Genomic DNA, 19,250 nt, shown 5'->3' on the forward strand with positions numbered 1-19,250 from the left:
CTGCATCAAAATTCTAACTGTGCTCCAGTGAAAAGTTTAGACTCTACAGCAAAGTTCCACTTGTCCAATTTTTAACTGAGAAAACTGGTGGAAAGTTTACAATCTGCAGCAAAATTCTACATAGCCAATCTCCTATGATCTTGTGTACAGTTTAGCATCAGTGGCAAAGTTCTACATGTGCCATCACTGTGATCTTGTGCCAAGTTTAGAATCTGCAGCCAAACTCCTCCAATCTCTAAAGTAACCATTAGATCATGGGTAAAAACTACAACATTGTACATTTTAATACATTACTTCAAAAATCTTACATTTTTTTAATTATGTACATATATTTTCTGATGTTCATATCATCTAAGTGAATATGGGATAAAAAGTACATCAATTACCTAGGTCTGATAACAATTATCAGCAATGACTACTTAATAACATGCACAATTCCTTTCCTCAAATAGTATTATCTCCTGCTGTAATCAATGATCAAGATTTATTTCTTCCTCATTATTTGATAGTCAAAAGTTTATATAAAGAAACATGCTTTCAGTGTTCCTTTACTGTATGAAAGGACACAAGTCAGTTTTCAATGTATTTCCCTCTCTTCTTGCTCTCTCTCAACTTCTCTCTTACAGTTTTCCTGATTTCATCTCAAAAGTTAAGTTAGCACCAAACCACACAGGGTTTCATTTGTTGCCATAATCTATACCAAAGTCCTTTTTTAATGTTATGAAGGTTTAGTGATTGATTTACAGGTGCATGAAGAGATATTAAGACGTATTCACAGCAATTTAAAAAGCTATGGGTCCTGGTCATGAACACAGTTTAATTACTTGTTCCATATTTTTCATGCACATTCTTGCTTAAGAAAATAAAATAATTGCCCTTTTTCTGTCTGTCTGTTCTTTTTTAAATTGCAAATTCTTACTGCCTCCCACCCAAAACTTATTTTCACTTGCAATAACTGTACTTTCAATACATTTCTACAGTAGTGGATGTCTGGCTCATTAGTGATGCCATACAAATGGCACACTGGATGTAAGACAAGAGACAGTGTTGCACCTTGGTTATGTTTTTTTGTGGTACATTTTGTATAACTCTGCCCCTCCCCATGATCAAGATATGGTTATTCGTAAAATTAATGGGAACACTAGCAGTTTTGGAATAGGAAAATGTCCCCTAAGCTAGTCGCTTGAGGTACAACAATGATGGGAGGTAATGCAGTAGATTGTTTGCTTCAATCTAGATTTAAACTATTTTGGCAGTTGGACCTGGCTTGTGAGGACATATGGCAAGTGGATAATACCACCAAAGAAATTTTTTAATAGTTTCAATTTGGTACGAGAATTACATTTGCTAAAATGTGTTTATTTTTGGGATCAATATATTTTTCATCTAACAGTGATTATAATATACTTAATTCTACAATGTTCTTTAAGTACATACATGTAAAAGGTAAGTTCATCAAAATATTCCTCTGAATTTCTCAAAGTCTATGCATTTCTGCAAATGACAATAACAAGTGGGTGAATGCACCATGTAAAGATTCCAAGTGAAGCCACTATGCCTAGGCAAATGTATTTGAAAGTCAATTTTAAACAAACTTTCCACAATTTCAGTTATACAACTATTTAATAAATTTAAAGATGCATGCGAAGTTTTGTTTTTCTTCCACATGTCGAACTTCTGTTAACACTCAAAATGAGAAATACAAGTCAGCCATTTTGTTTTTATAACAGCAATCATTATAATCATAGACATTAAGGCATTTTTGAAAATAAATGGGGAGACATTTTAAAGGGTCACTTATATTTCATTACATTTTATATAAAGATGGATGATAACATTTTGCCAAGTTCTGTTAAATGGTTATTGCAGTTTTGCAGTACGATGGGCATGAAATTTCAATTTCATGAATTTTTTTTTTTGTTAAATGGATTTTAAAATACTTTTAGCATTTTACTGACTTGATTTACAAAACTTTGAAACTTTAAAAACAGAATCTTAATGTTTTCCATGACAACTACCTGGAAATGTGATATTTGAAAGGGAAAAATAAGAATGACATACTGTAATGCCAACAACAAAATGAATTGTGGAATACAAGGATCTATTTTAGAGCCACAACTATTTCTTATGTCTAAAAATGATCTGTATTTGCATAAAGGAAATATTGAGAATGACCTATGTGCTGATCATACAACCTTATATGTTATTAACTCATCTAAAAGTAACACTGAAAGAAACTTAATGCTCTTGTTGAATTCTCCAAAAGGTGTAATCATAATGGAATGGTCATTAATTAGACAAAACTAATGCCAAAAAGTGTAAACATGATGGAATGGTTATTAATTAGACAAAACTAACACCAAATAGTGTAAACATAATGGAATGGTCATTAATTAGAAAAAACTAATGCCAAATAGTGTAAACATAATGGAATGGTCATTAATTAGACAAAACTAATGCCAAAAAGTGTAAACATGATGGAATGGTTATTAATTAGACAAAACTAATGCCAAAAAGTGTAAACATAATGGAATGGTCATTAATTAGACAAAACTAATACCAATAATCGCAAGGTGTGTGTGTGTGATTTGGATTTTTAACGTAGCTTTAACAATTTTTCAGTCATATCGCTATGATGTCTGCAGTGCAACAGTTTATAGTGACGTCTAGCACCAGGGCATAATACAGCAGAATGTAACATGATGTCCCACCCAGTCACATTATCCTGACACCAGGCCGACCAGTCCTAACACTAACCTCTTAATGCTGAGTGCCAGGTGAGGCAGCTGTTAGTACCATTTCTGTAAGTCTTTGGTATGACTCGACCTGGGATCGAACCCACAACCTCCCACATCTGAGGCAGACGCTCTAACTACTAGGCCACCGGAGTGGTCAATAATCGCAAGGTAAAGACAGTGCTAAAAAAACCTGATAACCTGACGTCCGGGGCCCCTCAAATTTAAGATCAGGCTGGTCATGTATTCTATGTCAGATGCCCGTTGGGTTTGTAAAAGAAAAATCTATTCTGCCTGAGGAAACTTAGATCACACTGATGAAATGTGTAAATGTATTTTCAAGATGTTGACATACCTGTCATAACACAGCACAGTCTGATTAAAATCAGATCAACACAGTCCTACATTAAATTGAAACCTGATTTTAAATTGAAGCATGGCATGTCATACTAAACATACAATTTTGCTTTCCCAAATCCCTGACATGGTCATGTTTCGAGAAAACACAATTTTCAGTAATCTTCAAAAATAGAGAGAAAAAAAAAAGACCCCCATACTTTCAGTGTATGATTGTTAAATGTAGCATGTATAAACAGTAAACATTATGATTGGAGCTGATGTAAAACTATCCCTTGAGCAGTTTAAATAGTGGCAATTAACAGCAGTGATGCGGTCAGGTATAAACCATCATTTCACATATTACTTAACAGGTTTACAATAGCTAATGAGATGTGTTTGAGGCTGCAATGGGTGAGCCCATTGTGCTAATTTGCATAGGTAGGATCTTGAAGTGGAACAATCCATCACAGGTGAATCTAAGAGATGCTAGATGCATGCATAAGAACAAAAGTTATTAAATATCTTAGCCTTGAATGAGAATGTAGAAGTAATATGTATTATATTTTTGATAAGTTTGTGAACAGCAGCAATGCTTCTTTGAAGTCTGACTTCACTGCATATATAGAATATTTCAAGAACATTTCATTTGTGAGAATAGTGTTCAAGTATAATTCATTTTGTAAGTTGATTTAGCAAGCAATTCACTATTAGCAAAGCCCCACAAAAATTGTATTCAGAACTTTGGTTGACGGAGTTTTACTTTGTGAAGCACTCCTGGCAAACAAAAAGGGGGGGGGGGGCTATTAACTCAACATATGTCAACTCTGACCAGGAGATTCACAAGAGAATCCAGCACAGAAATTTGAACTTAGAACCATCAAGTCCCTAGTGAGTTTAGTGAGAAACACTAATGACACTTGCATTACCTGCAAACCCCTTTGAAACGTCTTGAATTTATTATATTCCATCTGTAGCTATTGCAACACTGTGTGACAATATTAAAAAAGGGGAAATTTTGGGCATATGGAAATGTCACCAGCCCTAAGGGCTATGTTTAAAAAAAATTCTTTGAGCACTGAAAGACATAACAGAAATAAAGATCACATTCTCCACATAAATTGTAATGATGTGGAACTAAAAAATGTTGTGGAAGATAAACTTTTAGGAATACAAGTTGATAAGAATATATTATGGTCGATGCATATCAGTAATGTTACCAAAAGTCAAGGAATATCTGGTTGCTATTAAAAAATTAAAGAAGTCCTAACCTTAAAGGTTAATGTTTCATAAAATAATATTTAACCTCATCGCATATCATTTGGTAATTGTTCTAAAACAAATGTTAAAAGCATAAAAACTTCAAAAACAAGCCATCATAATTATCCTTAACAACAATAATGATAACATCTGTAAATGTATAAATGATTTGAAGATCAAACCTAACAAGACCTTCTCAGCAAGGCAGTCAATTTATTATGCAAGCTGGGTTAGTTTTCAGTAAGGTGTAACAAAATATGCACTACTATTGTCAAGCTGGAAAATATGCATTTAAAAGTCCAGAAGCATGATTCAAGACTGATGCACCAATGGTAAACATCATGTTCATCTCAAAAGTAAAGTTTGCTTTAACCTTAGTTCTCTCCAGTACAGTTCCAAACCCTACAGAGCTCAATGGCTTTTTGACATCTCTCAACCTGACAGCAATCATCTTTCCCACCATGTGACATACTCAAATCAACACATGATGTCCACTAAGTGTAACTGTTGCCATTCCTGCTTCCCCCCCAGAATCTGAATATTCCATTTCATTCTTCTGTACTATTAAACATTTTTTATGAGATTTATTGTTCGCTTCATTCTGACTGCTCAGTTGTTCGATGCAATTTTAAAAAAAACAACAGGCAATAATTTGCTCATGAGGGCGTTTTGCATCACAAAATGTGCATGATTGAAAACTTTTTCATTCATACATACACCCTAACAATATATATGATGTACACCCATACAGATATACAACAAAATTGGCCATAATCAGTTTTAGACATTATCTGGATTGCATCGATTTCAGACATCCGTGATGACAATAAGGCACTGTTGATACTTCTTTGACGTCATATGGTAGACAGTTCCAAGTGATTGGACCTTAAAGGCTAAACTACTTTCATACAATATCAATTTGGGTCTTGGAAGGAAAAAGTGATTAGATGATCTGGAGCTAAATTTAAGTATATCTGAATCTGTCACTTTTACTGAACACATCACTGATATAATTGGGCATAGAACAGTTAGGAATTTTAAACATAAAACTTAGCCTTTTTAAATGTATTCTTTCATAGATAGTCAAACCTGCCAACCCTTGTGATTTTGCTGTAAGTCTTAGAGAAATTACTCTTAAAATACGGACTTAAGGAATAAAAGTCCAAATTACAAAAATATGATTGTGGTAAAATTTGGATATTGGTTTGTTCGTATTTAATTCATATCCAGGTCTGATATTAGATTCAGTGGAATTAGTCACGGAACCAGACTAACTTTACTGGAGTACCTCAGACTCTTAAAACTGTGTACACAAAGCTTTGTGTCATACTCTATTCCTTTAGTGACCACAGATCCATAATGCCTTTTGAATGATACCATATTTACTGTACATATTGGAACACAATAAAATAATCATTTTTTTCCTGTCCAACAATTTAAGGTGAAACTTTTTCCATATAGGTCACATTTCCCAAGATATAAGAAACAAAAATAAGTTTCTGTTGAATTTGTGCCCAACCCCCCACATGTTGCAATAAACACATAAACAAAATGCTTTATTGATAATTAAAGAAATTAACCTTGTATTATTATCATTTATTCCTCTCTTTTTCATCATGAGCATTAAAGGAAAAAATATATCTACGAACTCCATGTATGTAGCGTAGACATCATTACTGTAGTGTGTAGTGCTCATGTGAGATAACACACAACACATTGTTCATTGAAGTGAAAATCGAGAAACAAATCGTGTTTGGATATACCCAACGGTTTGAATATGTTTTCTGACTGAAAACTGGATCCAACAAATTCACAAAATAGTGGGAAATATCAACTGATTGCCTGAAGGTATGTGCCATTCAAGCATGACACGGTGTTAGGTGAAAAATAACCAAGATTGTACTATATCCAGGTTAACTATATGACAGTATCTCACAAATAAAAATCATTATTTGAAAATAAATTCAATGAGAGTGCCAATGGCAATCTTTTCATCAGCATGGGTTAAAAAAAAGTATTACTAAAGCAAGTTATTGATGTGTATACTATTTACCTACAAACATCAATGCCTATCTCTATTAATTATGAACTACAGATGCTGAGCAAACAGAAGCACTGTGGTGAATAAACAAAACTGGCAGCGAGCAATAAACTCATTGCTTGAACTTACCGACAGAATATCAAATACAAAAGTTATTTTATTACAATGCAAGCTGACCTTGGAAGTCAACTCTGGATTTATGTTGTACTTGAATATTATTTGAGACAAAAAACATTTGTTAGGATAGTTCAGTGGAAATAGAAAGTGATCAGTGTTTGGACTAAACCATTATTCTGGAACTATTGTGACTCATTCAAAGGTGTTCTGGACAATGCCATTTTGACAATGTCAAGATTCTTGGCAGACCAGTACATTTCAGGTTCAGGTTCTTTGGGACTTTCATACAACTTTATCAGGATTATTTTGGAATCACCTCATAATAGTCTAAGTTCCTCTGAAATTTTCATCCATAACTATCACTGTTAAATTATTTGCTAAGCTTTACAAAACTTTATGGTTTTGCTTCCTTCTGTTACTTAGTTTATGACCAGAGAGTCATAACACATGTATACTGAGAGAAAGTTATTACAGAAAATATCTGGTTGTAACAAGTGACAAATACATTATGCACTCTTAAATATTCTATCACCTAAAGCTGTGTAAAACATACTCCCTCCTCCGAGGTCACATTCCTTCAGTGTCTGTGTGGTTACAGATAATATGCATACAGAGTGAGTGGGCTAGTTATTCCAACCCAACATTTCAAAAAATAAACTGTTCTGATGATCAGTCTTTCTGTAGATATTACAGCTTTCTGTACTGATATTACAGCTTTTTGTCCTGTTATTACGGCTTTCTGTACTGATATTACAGCTTTTTAAAATCTGAAATGCACACTCAAGATAAAACTGCAGAAACCTCAAAAGAAATCATAAGTTTCTGATTAGGAACATTTTTATCAATGGATATTATCTAAAATATTTATATTATCACTGCAAATAACTCTTGCCTCAATTTTAATTAAGATTACAAGTAATTCAGAGATCACCCTTAAACAGTTTGGCTTACTCTGCAAAAGATCAGAAAGAGTCTGAGGGTGTGGAGTGGGCATGGGGGCATCTGCTGGTATGTAACAGAGAAAAACATCAATAATTTGCCTTCCTAAAATGAATCAAGTAAGCAAAACTTCAATTTAAAGTTAACTCCTTCTTTTTATGTGATCTCTGATTATGTCAATAGATGGTGAAATGCATATTAAACCTACCAGACAAAACAGGACTCAACATAAAAAACAAAAAATCAATTATTACTATATTAATTAGGACTCCACATACCTCTCATTTGCACAGGAAATAAGAAAAAAATTGTTTCATACCTAAACTCAAATCTTACAAAAATCCAGTCAACAACAAAGTCACCAATGATTTGCTGAAAATAGCAGTTCTTGTACAATGCAGGCTACCAATTTGTACCCAGGCCAGCAGTAGTGTTAGGTAGGGGATACAACTCTTGGTATTTTGGAAATCATCTATTTCAATAATATTACTTTAAAGTACTATAATTAATTTTTTAATGATTTTGCAAACAATTACATTTCTGTAAGAATTTCAATTCATGGATTGGGGATGACGCATCATACTATTTTCACTGAAGGATTATTGTTACTCTGGTGCTTGTAATTCACGGCTTTGTTGAAACCATAAAATCCAGGAAATTTTGTACATCATGAGATATAACGAATTCACTTTAATTTTGTAAATGTAAAACAATCACATGTAATCATTTGTAATCCAATTATTTCTATCTGAAAACACTGTACTCTTCTGACAAGTAAACAGACAAATTATTCTTGTTTTATAGAATGCATCAGACATATCTGATATACTCAATATACAGATAGTGACAAAACTAATTCAGACTCATTATGCTTTGGCATTATTCTAAATGTATTACTCACCAAGTAGAGAACTCTGTATGAATGCCCTGTAAGTTTTGCTATCTGCACAAGAGATGGATACTTCCACACCAGGATCTGATTTTGCGAATATCCATGTGTGCTGACCTAAAATGGGAAAACAAAAATGCTCACATACTGATATCGGATAATGTAACTACTGCTCTGATTTTCCGCTCAGAAGGGCTGTACAAAAATAATCCATGAAATACTAACACACAAAAATTCTGGTGATAAATTTTCAGATCATATTCTATTCTTTCCGATGACACAAGTGTGGAACACCATAATTATTTACCTGAAAGTAGAGAAGGAAGGTCATACACATATGCAATTAATGGCATTTTCAAAGTTACTTAAGCTTCAAAAGTCAGCGGTACAGATGTGATCCAGAATCTTCATTAAAATCTTGAATCTCAAAGTTTTACAAAAATTTGATCGTCATAAGTTGTCTGTGTTATTTAATTTTGAAACAGTTAATTAGGTGCATTTTATAGTACATCATAGGTATTTTATAACAAAAATATTAAAAATTGGGTTCAGTAAAAGATATAATGCGGACAATAATAGGACCTTTGTCCTACAAGTTTAGGACTATCATTGAAAATATACAATTGATGTTGCAAGGCAAATTTTAAGCTGCACCGCTGAACCAATGACCAATATTTTTCACCTACAACAAAGTTCCCTCCATGGTGCGAAGAAAATAAAGATATCAAGAGCACATTGTCAATGATCATTGATAGGAAAATGTACAGAAAAGACCAGATGAAATATTCTGCAAAAGCACTGCAGCATTTATTTCCAAAGAATGTACAGGAAGGTAAAATGTTGATTCAAATGTAAAAACAAAATCAAGAAGGGAATTTACTTGAGCATGAGAAATTAAAATCCAGGTACAGTTAAGGCTGATAATAACAAGCATTTGGGTCGTGAATTTCTTCATTTCTACAATAAACAGTAATATTTCCAGCAATGTGTACATTAAAACCCATCAAATAGGTTCTTGTTTACTGAGGATTTTGCAGATGTGAAAAAAATATGACTTTTATAAAGCATAAGATATGTTTCCTATTGCACTGGCTTTAAAACTAGGATAGGTAGGTAGTTATTTTTAAAAACACTATATATATTATATTGATTAGTGTATATAATGTACTTCATGTGTGAAGCACTGAGCTAAACTGTTCCAATTAGATGCTCAAATCAATTTAGGGAAAAATTTGGTTTTTAATATTTTTTTTACCCTGGGGCAAAAAAAGTGCTAGGGTCGACAACTAAAAACAGGGACAGTCAGACACTGGAAAAAAACAGTTTCTTTTTTTCCTCCAAAGTGTGTGTGTGCGTGAGGGAGGGAGAGACAGAGACAGAGAGAGAGAATGTAATTATGTATGTGTAAGAGTGTACAATTTCAAAAAGATGTTTGAGTGTTTTATGTTGTTGTTGTTGGGTTTAACGCCATTTTTCAGCACAAGATAGGCTATACATGGAAGCCAGTATAAATGGTGGACTAAGAACCCAGGAAAACCCCAGAAAGAGCCACCAACCCATGAGAAGCTACTGGCAAGCTTTCTCACATACCCACATTGACCAAACCGGAGACTCAAACCCACACAGACAGAGGTGAGATAGCAATGATCCGTGATGGTGAGTGCTTTAGACCACTCAGCCACTCAGGGCCCTGAGTGTTTAATGAAAAGTTCGATCAACAACATAATTTTCTTCCTAAAGTCACATACAGCCACATGAATAAACACAGCTGTCCCACAAAGAAACACAGTCCACATATAATGAAACATTTAAGGGACTAGATGCTTTCAAAACTTTACTGTAAGCCCACTGGATTATCAATGATAATCCAAAATGTTTAAATATTCCATACAATTCATAATGCCAAATTCTTGTAGTTTCATCAACGTAGGTTTTGACACAGATTCATAGTCTCTGATTAATCCAATTTTAACCTGAAAGTATTTGGGTATGATGCTTAGCTGATCATTAAGACTTCTTGACATGGGAATGATGATAAATGACAGTCACAGCAACTTATACATGTGATGATTTTCCTTGTCTGAAAATCAACTGAGTAAATCTGACGTCTAAAATATGTTTTATTGATCTCCATCAGCCGAGCACCAAAAGTGAGGTTGCATGCCCGTGTAATTAAGATGAGGCATTTAATTAAATCACAGAAGTTTCATGTATCTTTTTTTAAATACAAATAAACAGCATTGTTCATAATTTGATAATAAGCAGATTAACATAATCTTCTTTAAATGGCTTTAACAATTTACCTTAAAAGCTGGCTCTTTTTTTTATGGTACCAAGACTTTGCATTAACCTATCATTGGTCATAATCTGTGTCAGTGGGTGTGTCAATTATTGACATACACTTTACATTTTCTCACTGATAAGTCTAAATAGTATTTGCTAACTGTAAGTAATGTGATCTAGTGTGTCAGAAATTTGGCACCTAAGCTACATTTCCCAAGTTTTACACAAGTCTAAGTTTTATAAGGTTTGTAAAAGTGCACTATTGCAATTTGTGATAAAAACTGCAGTTTTCGGTCAAGAGGGTTTTCAGTGTCCTGGTGGAGGATTTGAGCATAAAGAGGGTTCAGTTTTGAGGTTCTTCACTACACTCTGAATCAGTCACTATTGAGACAGAAAATTCAAGATTTCTACAATTTCCTTGTCCACTAGAACAATCATGTACAGAACAGTTGACAAGGCCACATTTATATTAGTGGATAGGTAAATTATAGAAAAGCCTATTGTTGTCTGATTCGGTAATAACCAGTTCAAAGTGTATAATGCTGGAAAAGTCAATACTTATTGCTGACATTAAGAAATTCACGATGTGAGTGCCTGTGATCATATGTTTTAATTTCTTGAAAAAAAACATGAAACATAAGATATTCGCAACAATTTTTCTAAATGATCCCATATTTTGACCTAAATGGGGCTAATGTGCTCAAATTATTTCATTTTTTAAATGAACATGAGATGCTGTGATTGCGTGATAAATGAGACATCAAAAGAAACAATCTTATTTACCATACTGAACTGTAGCAGATAGCTGAAGATGTAACAGGACGCTATGTTTGCTTTTTATCTAAAGATTATGAATCATGTGACTCTCCAAATGAATAATCAGCAACTTGAAAAACTTAAGCTGACATAATCATTACATCCTTGTTATCCAGTTTAATTGGATTATTATTCTTAATTTAAATTTTCATGTCCTTTGTTACATCTACGGCAAGAGTCTTTCTTTCCCATTTGGTCACAGAAAGCAACCACTCTCTCATTATATCATCTGATACAATCAATGGAAGCTGGGTCATATTTAAATATTATCCTGACAGACAAGTCATTACTATTCATGCTTTTTTATTTTATGGAATAAATGGGGTGTGAAACCCATTTGCACTTTATCACTCAATTATATTGTTCAGAATTATCTTGCCATGAGCCATCAGATTTTTGTGTAACATATATGTACCATATTTAATTAAATCTTTTGAACCCTAAGAGACCCCACAAGGTCACATGACTGGTTGTACACAAGTCCAAAGTGATGGTAAGTTCGTGGTTTTAGATATTAGTGAGGTTTTTTAGTTTTTCCATTAGTTCAGGGTGTTATCTCGCATTTCAAGACTCATGTGAAAGACAATCAACTCGGATTAACAATGCTTCCCTTATATTGCACTAAGTGTACAGCAATTCCTTCCTACAGCAAATTTTCAGAGCACTGGTCAGTACAGCCAGTACTACTGTAATGGTGGATTATGCACTGCAGGCAAAACTAAAGACCAGACCCATGTTGTGCATATATATATATATATATATATATATCATTTTTTTAAGAAACTCTCCCCAACTGTACAGGTTACTGATGAACAAAAGGGTTTCATTCTTGAAACACTGCAACAATATTTACTGTTGAAATGGTTCACGATGCCGAGATTGAGAATGTTAATGGAGCTCATGGGGCTGCAGAGCAGTCATTTGGATGAACAGGGCTAGTTTCACCTTCTTTGCCTTGAGCAACATCACATGAGATCAACAAAGGATTTTTTCCTGCATGAAACTGCAACTGTATCTAGTATCAAGATAATTCATGACGTCGAGGTTGAGTATGATGAGTATGGGACTGCAGCACTCATTTAAATTAACAGGGCTAGCTTTAACTTCTTTGTCTCAAGCGATGCCACAAGTCATGTGACACAAGCATGGGGGTTTACTGATCAGATAAATAATCAGTGCACTGCAATTAACAGTTGTTGCAGCAACAAGCTTTTCTCCTAAGAACTGCAACAGGTGCTGGAAATCAAAATCAACATTTTCAGAAAATGGCAACCTCATTACACATATTTTCTCTGCTTTCATATGAGAAAAGCTGACATTATTACATCCGAATGTATTCATAGTTGAAAGGTCAACTGTCCATATATGGCATACATGACATCACAATTTTGTCACAACATATTCAGCGGAAATAAACATATAAAATGGATATATATGCTAACCCCTTGACCTTGCTTTGTAAATACTTTAGAGTTCTTTTTACAAGAATATTTGTAAAACGTGTGCAAACATTTGTGTAAAACCCCTGAATTATGTCTTTTTTGAAGGTCACCCATGACAGCATGAACCATAACTCTTTTGCTTTAAGATTTCAGTTTTTACATTTATTTTATTTGTGATCCAGTAAACATTAGCAATACCATCTCTCTTTCTGATAACTTTAAATGCACAACTTCAAGATCTTCTTGCTGTTTCCTACATATGTAACATTTTCAAAGTACACACACACACACACACACACACACACACACACACACACATATATATATATATATATATATATATATATATATATATATATATATATATGTGTGTGTATATATATATATGGATATAATTTTGTATATAAATGTATGTGAAGACATTACAATTTTAAAAATCAGCATATTTATTTATATAACGAAAATGAATAGAAACTGTTATTTACTGAGTAACTCACCAATTCATTTGAGTGTTTGGACCAGGCCAGATTGCAGACTTGTGATCCAGTATCCACACACTGAAGAGGTTGACCTGTTAATGTGTTCCAGAATCGAATACACCTATCTGCAGTCCCACCCCCACTGGCCAGCAGACCATGCTGGTGGGGGGACCATGCTATAGCCTTCACAGCAGCTAAATGTTCTGTGTAGGTCTGTACAGGGTTTAAACTTGCTAAGTTCCACACAAATAATTTGTTATCATTTCCTCCTGAGGCTAAATGTTGGTGGTCTGGTGACCATTTTAAACCACAAACTTCCTGTTTATGTCCAGTCAATCTACGCTCAGGAACAATGGAAGGTGTGCGAATGTCTCTTTGTAAAATTAATCTATCTCTACTTCCTGAGGATAAAATATCTGCATTCCAAGCCAAAGCACCTGCAAAACAATGTCACCAATAGATGGAGATTATGTAGGTGTGCAGTGAAAAATGTACTATACATGTTAGTGACTTTAAATAAAATGTTTTGGGGTTTTATTGTTTTCAACTGTACATAGTGAATAACCTTGCAGAAGCTGTATATGCAAGAATTTACAGTAAAAAAATATAGATAGTTAAAAGAAAAAATGCATTATCTTTCCAATTTTCAATTATTACAATGTTTTTTTTTAAAAAGCAACACCACATGAGCATGTAGGCCTTAGACCATTCACCTCTCTGGTTAAGATCTACAACTGAAAGGAATTATGCCATCATAGTTATGCCCCAATAGCCCTAGCCTCATGGGCTTTAATTATAATGAAACAAATATCCCTCTCAAAGAGGAATGATATGCTCTCTTACGAGAGAAAACAATTCGCCTCAAAATGGTGACTGATGAAATATCTCGGGAAGAAATGATTATGATCATTCCTTGTCCTTATAGAGGAAGCCAAACAGAACCATAGCACCCTAGATGGGTAAAGTAGCATATCTTAATCATCCCCAGCCCAGGGTCAATGAAAGGGGGGGGGGGTCCCTAGAAAGGAAACTGGTAACCATCCTTTAAAGTGAATGGAAACATGTATTGTCCATGATGCCCAACCAGGCCTCTAAAATGAGTTAGGTGGGCACATGAACACTGGGAAGAGTAAGATGAGGGAAAAGATGGTGCAGCTCTCTAGGGCTGATTGCCTATTTAGATTATGGGGAAGAATCTGAAGACTTCCTCCCTTGGTCTCTATGACTGCCTTGTCGAGTGAAGGATTGGTATGAGGGACTTTAGAACTGTGGCTAATTGCGCGGCTGTCAATGTTGACGCATTTAAAAATCTTGGAAGGAGATCATATCAATTGACCCTGGACACACTGTGTTTCCTGGCGAGTTCTGACTAACCCACTGTTGCGACCAGGACTGACTTTACTGGTCATCCAAATCTTCTGACGCTGTAGGGGAATGAGACCTCCTAAAAGTGTCTCTACATCAAGTATGGATATGTCAGTAGGTTCTTGATGTGGTCTAGTAAGACTTTGGATATCTCCAAGGCAGGATCTATATGGAAGTGGAGAAACTCTGTAGAGGGCATCATGTACATTAACAGTACATGTCTTGACATTTTAACAACAGCATCCAACAAGTGTGAAGAGCTGATGGAGACAATGATTCCTCCCTCAACTGAATGAAGCAGGCAGACAAAAAGAGATTGCTATGATAGGCTATACGTCATCATGATTTGAGCCTTTAGTTCTAGGGTTTCCAAGGATTTCATCAGAAGCCATGACTGGTTCCTGGCAAATATTCCCAGCTGGTAAGCACTGGATTCCAGGGGTGGTGGATCAAGTGGCCAATCATTAGGAGAACGAACCTGATAACTAGTGGTGAAAACCAGTGGCCAAAGCCCAGATCAACTACCCTTCTGCTTTTTGGCAACCTCTAGATCCCAGGAAAATGTCTGTTCTAGCTCCTGAAATATTGTTGAGTGTACAACCAGGAGACTTTTTGATTGAGAGTGGGGCCTGGATAGCTACTCAAAACTGGTGAGAATCCTAGTGTTCTGAAGAGAAAGCTTGCTAGTAGCTTCCCATGGGTCAGTGGTTCTTCTTCTTGAGTGCTTCCTCCTACCAATATACTAGCTGCCATGTATAGACATTTTTGTTTAAAACCAACCAGACATCATTAGAAGTTTTCTGGTGAAAACCAATGGTTGCTAAGACTTTCCATTCAGGAAGAATAGTGATAAAAACTTTCACGATGGCTGCTGTGCTGGTTATATTGGGCATCTGAACAGCACCACTTCCACTTAGGATCAACAAGATCTTGGGATGAATGTGTATGTAAAGTTTCATGGCAATAATTTAGGAGGGATAGCAATAACAAACTTGTGCTAATGGACACAAGGTCATTAACAACAGACAATGGACAACAGACCATGCCATCAGCTCTTCTGGTGCATTACCAGTAAAACTAAAAATTGAGGGAAAAAATATATAACTTGGAACAAAAAAATGTATGCATACCTACCTGAACACCAGTACTAAGAAGGAGGAAAAATTAACAGAAGCATTACTTCACTGTGCAATGTCTGGACGAAAATGACTCAATACAAAAAAATATATGCTTGACCAAAAAACAAACAATGGTTAAGGATGGCAATGAAGGTGCAAGTTGTTAAGCATCGTACAACAAATATATTCAAGCAACAGTAAAAGGAAAATGACAAAAAATTTCTGAAGTGTAGCTATGACTAAGCAATTGGATTGGGATCATATTCTTTTAAATTATTAGATGAGGTAAAATTTAGCTTGGACATGGAAACCTAGAAAAGGAAAGCAATGCAATAGTAGCAGGCATTGTATTACTGCTATTAAAATAACATAGACATGTTGTTATAGATGACTGACAATGGGTAATACAAGTAGGATGCAGAAATATCATAATATCACTTGGCGTTAATGATAGATGTGTTAAAAGTAGATTTCTTACAAATAATCGACACCAAAAATAAAAAATTTGTTTTGGATTTTTAACCTAGCTTTAACAATTCGAGTCATATCACTATGATGAGTCATATTGTTATGATGCCTGCAATGTGGCAGATTATAGTGATTTCTAGCACTGGTGCATCATGTCCCACCCAGTCAAATTTTCCTGATACCAGACCAACCAGTCATAACACTAACCTCTTACTGCAGAGTGCCAAGCAAGGGAGCTATTAGTAACATTTTTGTAGATCTTTGGTATGACTCAAACAGAATTTGAACCTGTGACCTCCTACATTCAAGGTAGATGCTCTAACCACTAAGTTACCAGAGCAATAAAATTAAATTTTTAAAAAAAAGGCTTCTGAGAATTATTTTGGTAAACTAAGAAATATCTTGAACAGCCAGACAGCATGTGATAACAGTGGATTTCACAAGTCAGCTAAATTAAAAGAACTAATTGTTCCTATAATCACAGGCAGCCATTAACCCACCTTTAATTTACTTGGGTGGCACTTACCAACTCTGGCATTGTGTCCCCCTAATGTATTGATCTTTTTGCTGGCTGCAACATCCCATATCTGTACATAACCTTTGTGTGTGCCCACTGCTACCAGCTGTCCCTGTAGAATTATTGACAAAAACAAGAAATGGTTTGTTCAATAATGGATCAACAATAGTTCCTATTAAAAGTGAAATTTAAAGATAAATTCTGAAAGCTGCAACAAGCCTTTAAGTTGTGGATCTTTGCATTACTTGAATGCTGTATAATCTAATATAATGCTCAAATTAAAGCCTGAATTTAAATAATGCCAATTTTTTATCTACTAAGCACCTGCTATAAGAATAAGTCTTGCATTCTTCAAAATACATTTATTTTAACATTTTTGGGGGGGAGGAGTGTTTGTTTAATGGCATTTTAAAAGCATTAATGGTTATATTATGCTGAAGTAACTGGAGCTAAGTGCCTTTCCTAAAGACACTGAGGCAGCCAAGCAAAGCTTGCTTGGCATGTATCAAATTTGTAGCCTCTGGATTCTAACACTCTACCAAGCAACCAAGGTAGACTACATTATTGGACAGCAAGTTAATATTCCAAATTTGATATTCCAGCAATAAAAGCCAGACCTTATGCTGATCTAAATCAAAACAACAAATAACTTTCAATAATTTGATACTGCAAGACAGGACTCAATGAGAAAACCCAGCACGAAGTTAAACATATGACATGTATCTATCAAATCAAATCTGAGCTCCCATCTCCTTTTACATCTACAAGAACTTTGGGGTAGATTTAGTTTATTTTAACAGGTTCCTGACAACTTACCCTCTCTGACCATGATACAGATGTGACTGTATCTCCATCACCAGAAAGATCACATAATCTTGTCACCTGGAGGGGGAGAAATAAATTACAATGTAAACTTGGTGTTCATGTACTGGATGCAATATTTCCTTTGCAGATGGCAGATAGTAATTGATCAAATGCATAATACTACTTTGATACTTTATTTATGTAATGCAAATAAAAATATACTGTGTAAATGATGTCTAAACACACTCAACATGGCGATGTAAGTAAAAAGAAATCGTTAGGTAAACATGATATATCACAACTCCATGCATCTTAATGGCTTCTTGCTAGATCTCTCAACTCAAGCTCACTAAACTTGACGTAATCTTTATTGTTTATTTTTTTCACACTGGCAATCTTCTTTCCCATTAACAGGCATACTCAAATCAGCATGACATGATGTCCAATAAATATAATTGTTGCCTTTCCTGCTTTCCCTACCACGAATCTTAATATTTCTTTATATATATATATATAACTATGCTGTTTAAAGTTGTAAGAGGCTTATTGTCCCTTTTGTCTTCAATGTGTTCTTTTGTTTCTTGGGTGCTGTTTCCAAAAAATGATATGAGAACCAACTTGATCATGCAGGCGTTCTACATGAAAAATATGAGCTATTTAAAAGTCGGGGCCCCAAGTGGCCAAGTGGTCTAAAGTGCTCTCTGTTATGGATCACTGCCATCTCACCTCTGTCTGCGTGAGTTCAAGTCTAGGATTTGGCCAATGTGGGTATGTGAGAAAGCTTGCCAGTAGCTTTTCATGGGTCGGTGGTTCTTCCCAGGGTTTTCCCGGGTTCTTCCTCCACCATTAATACTGGCTGCCAGGCACAGCCTATCGTGTGCTGAAAAATGCCATTAAACCCCACCACAACAACTCTAAAAGTCAGACTGATTCCCAGCTCAACTGAACCTAATATGAAACCTGGATTTGAATAAAACACAAGCAAGTCAGTTTCTAGATCTGACTACAATTGTATTTTCACATTTTTTGCTATTATTCAGCAAGTCTGTAATTTAATAGTCATTTCAGTAATACCTGCAGTCAAATCATAGGGGATAGCAATGGTAGGCTCAGCAATACCTGACTAGTGCAAGCACTCCAGAGATACACACATGTTCCAAGCCCCACACTGAGGACATTCTGAGAAGACCAATCAACAAGGTTAAGGTAAAAATCATCCTGTAGCTCTGGGGCATCCAGCACCTTGAACGGGATTTTCGAAATCTTCCTAATGGCCTAGAAAAAGAAAAAAAGTATTACAATGCTGAAAATAAGAAGAGTGTACAATATTTGAAATAACAAAAATGTAATATTTACCTGTGATCATTACCCTGCTATCTCTTTTCATGGTGCTAATCCTTGTCCAAGGTGAATATTCCCTCCGATGTGGCAGTAGTACTGAAGAGCCAGAACAATATAAACATAGTCCCACTCCAATTACTTAGTCACTTTCAGCACTCAGAATATCATCTTTTTTTTGGTGACTAGACCCAAGACTAAATAATGTTACAGTGTAAGGAATTGGGTAATAATCACATATAAGTATTACATAAAATTAGATTTACCCTGGAATACTACATTTTATTGGTTGCAAACCTGCAA

At 35.0% G+C, this 19,250-nt stretch overlaps 1 protein-coding gene across 1 annotated transcript in view; it reads right to left on the bottom strand.

Moving 5' to 3' along the window:
- Positions 1-19,250, bottom strand: part of LOC149808092 (fizzy-related protein homolog) — a 58,961-nt gene that overhangs the window by 19,705 nt on the left and 20,006 nt on the right. The window contains exons 7-11 of the mRNA XM_089973459.1: positions 18,729-18,884; positions 17,622-17,687; positions 16,815-16,917; positions 13,356-13,774; positions 8,330-8,434 (exon numbers count right to left, since the gene is read on the bottom strand). Coding sequence (XP_089829585.1) covers positions 8,330-8,434; positions 13,356-13,774; positions 16,815-16,917; positions 17,622-17,687; positions 18,729-18,884 — 849 coding nt within the window. The remainder of the gene's footprint in view (positions 1-8,329; positions 8,435-13,355; positions 13,775-16,814; positions 16,918-17,621; positions 17,688-18,728; positions 18,885-19,250) is intronic.

Source organism: Sinohyriopsis cumingii, chromosome 1 (assembly GCF_028554795.1).
Source record: "Sinohyriopsis cumingii isolate HCF-2022 chromosome 1, ASM2855479v2, whole genome shotgun sequence".
Classification (NCBI taxonomy): domain Eukaryota; kingdom Metazoa; phylum Mollusca; class Bivalvia; order Unionida; family Unionidae; genus Sinohyriopsis; species Sinohyriopsis cumingii.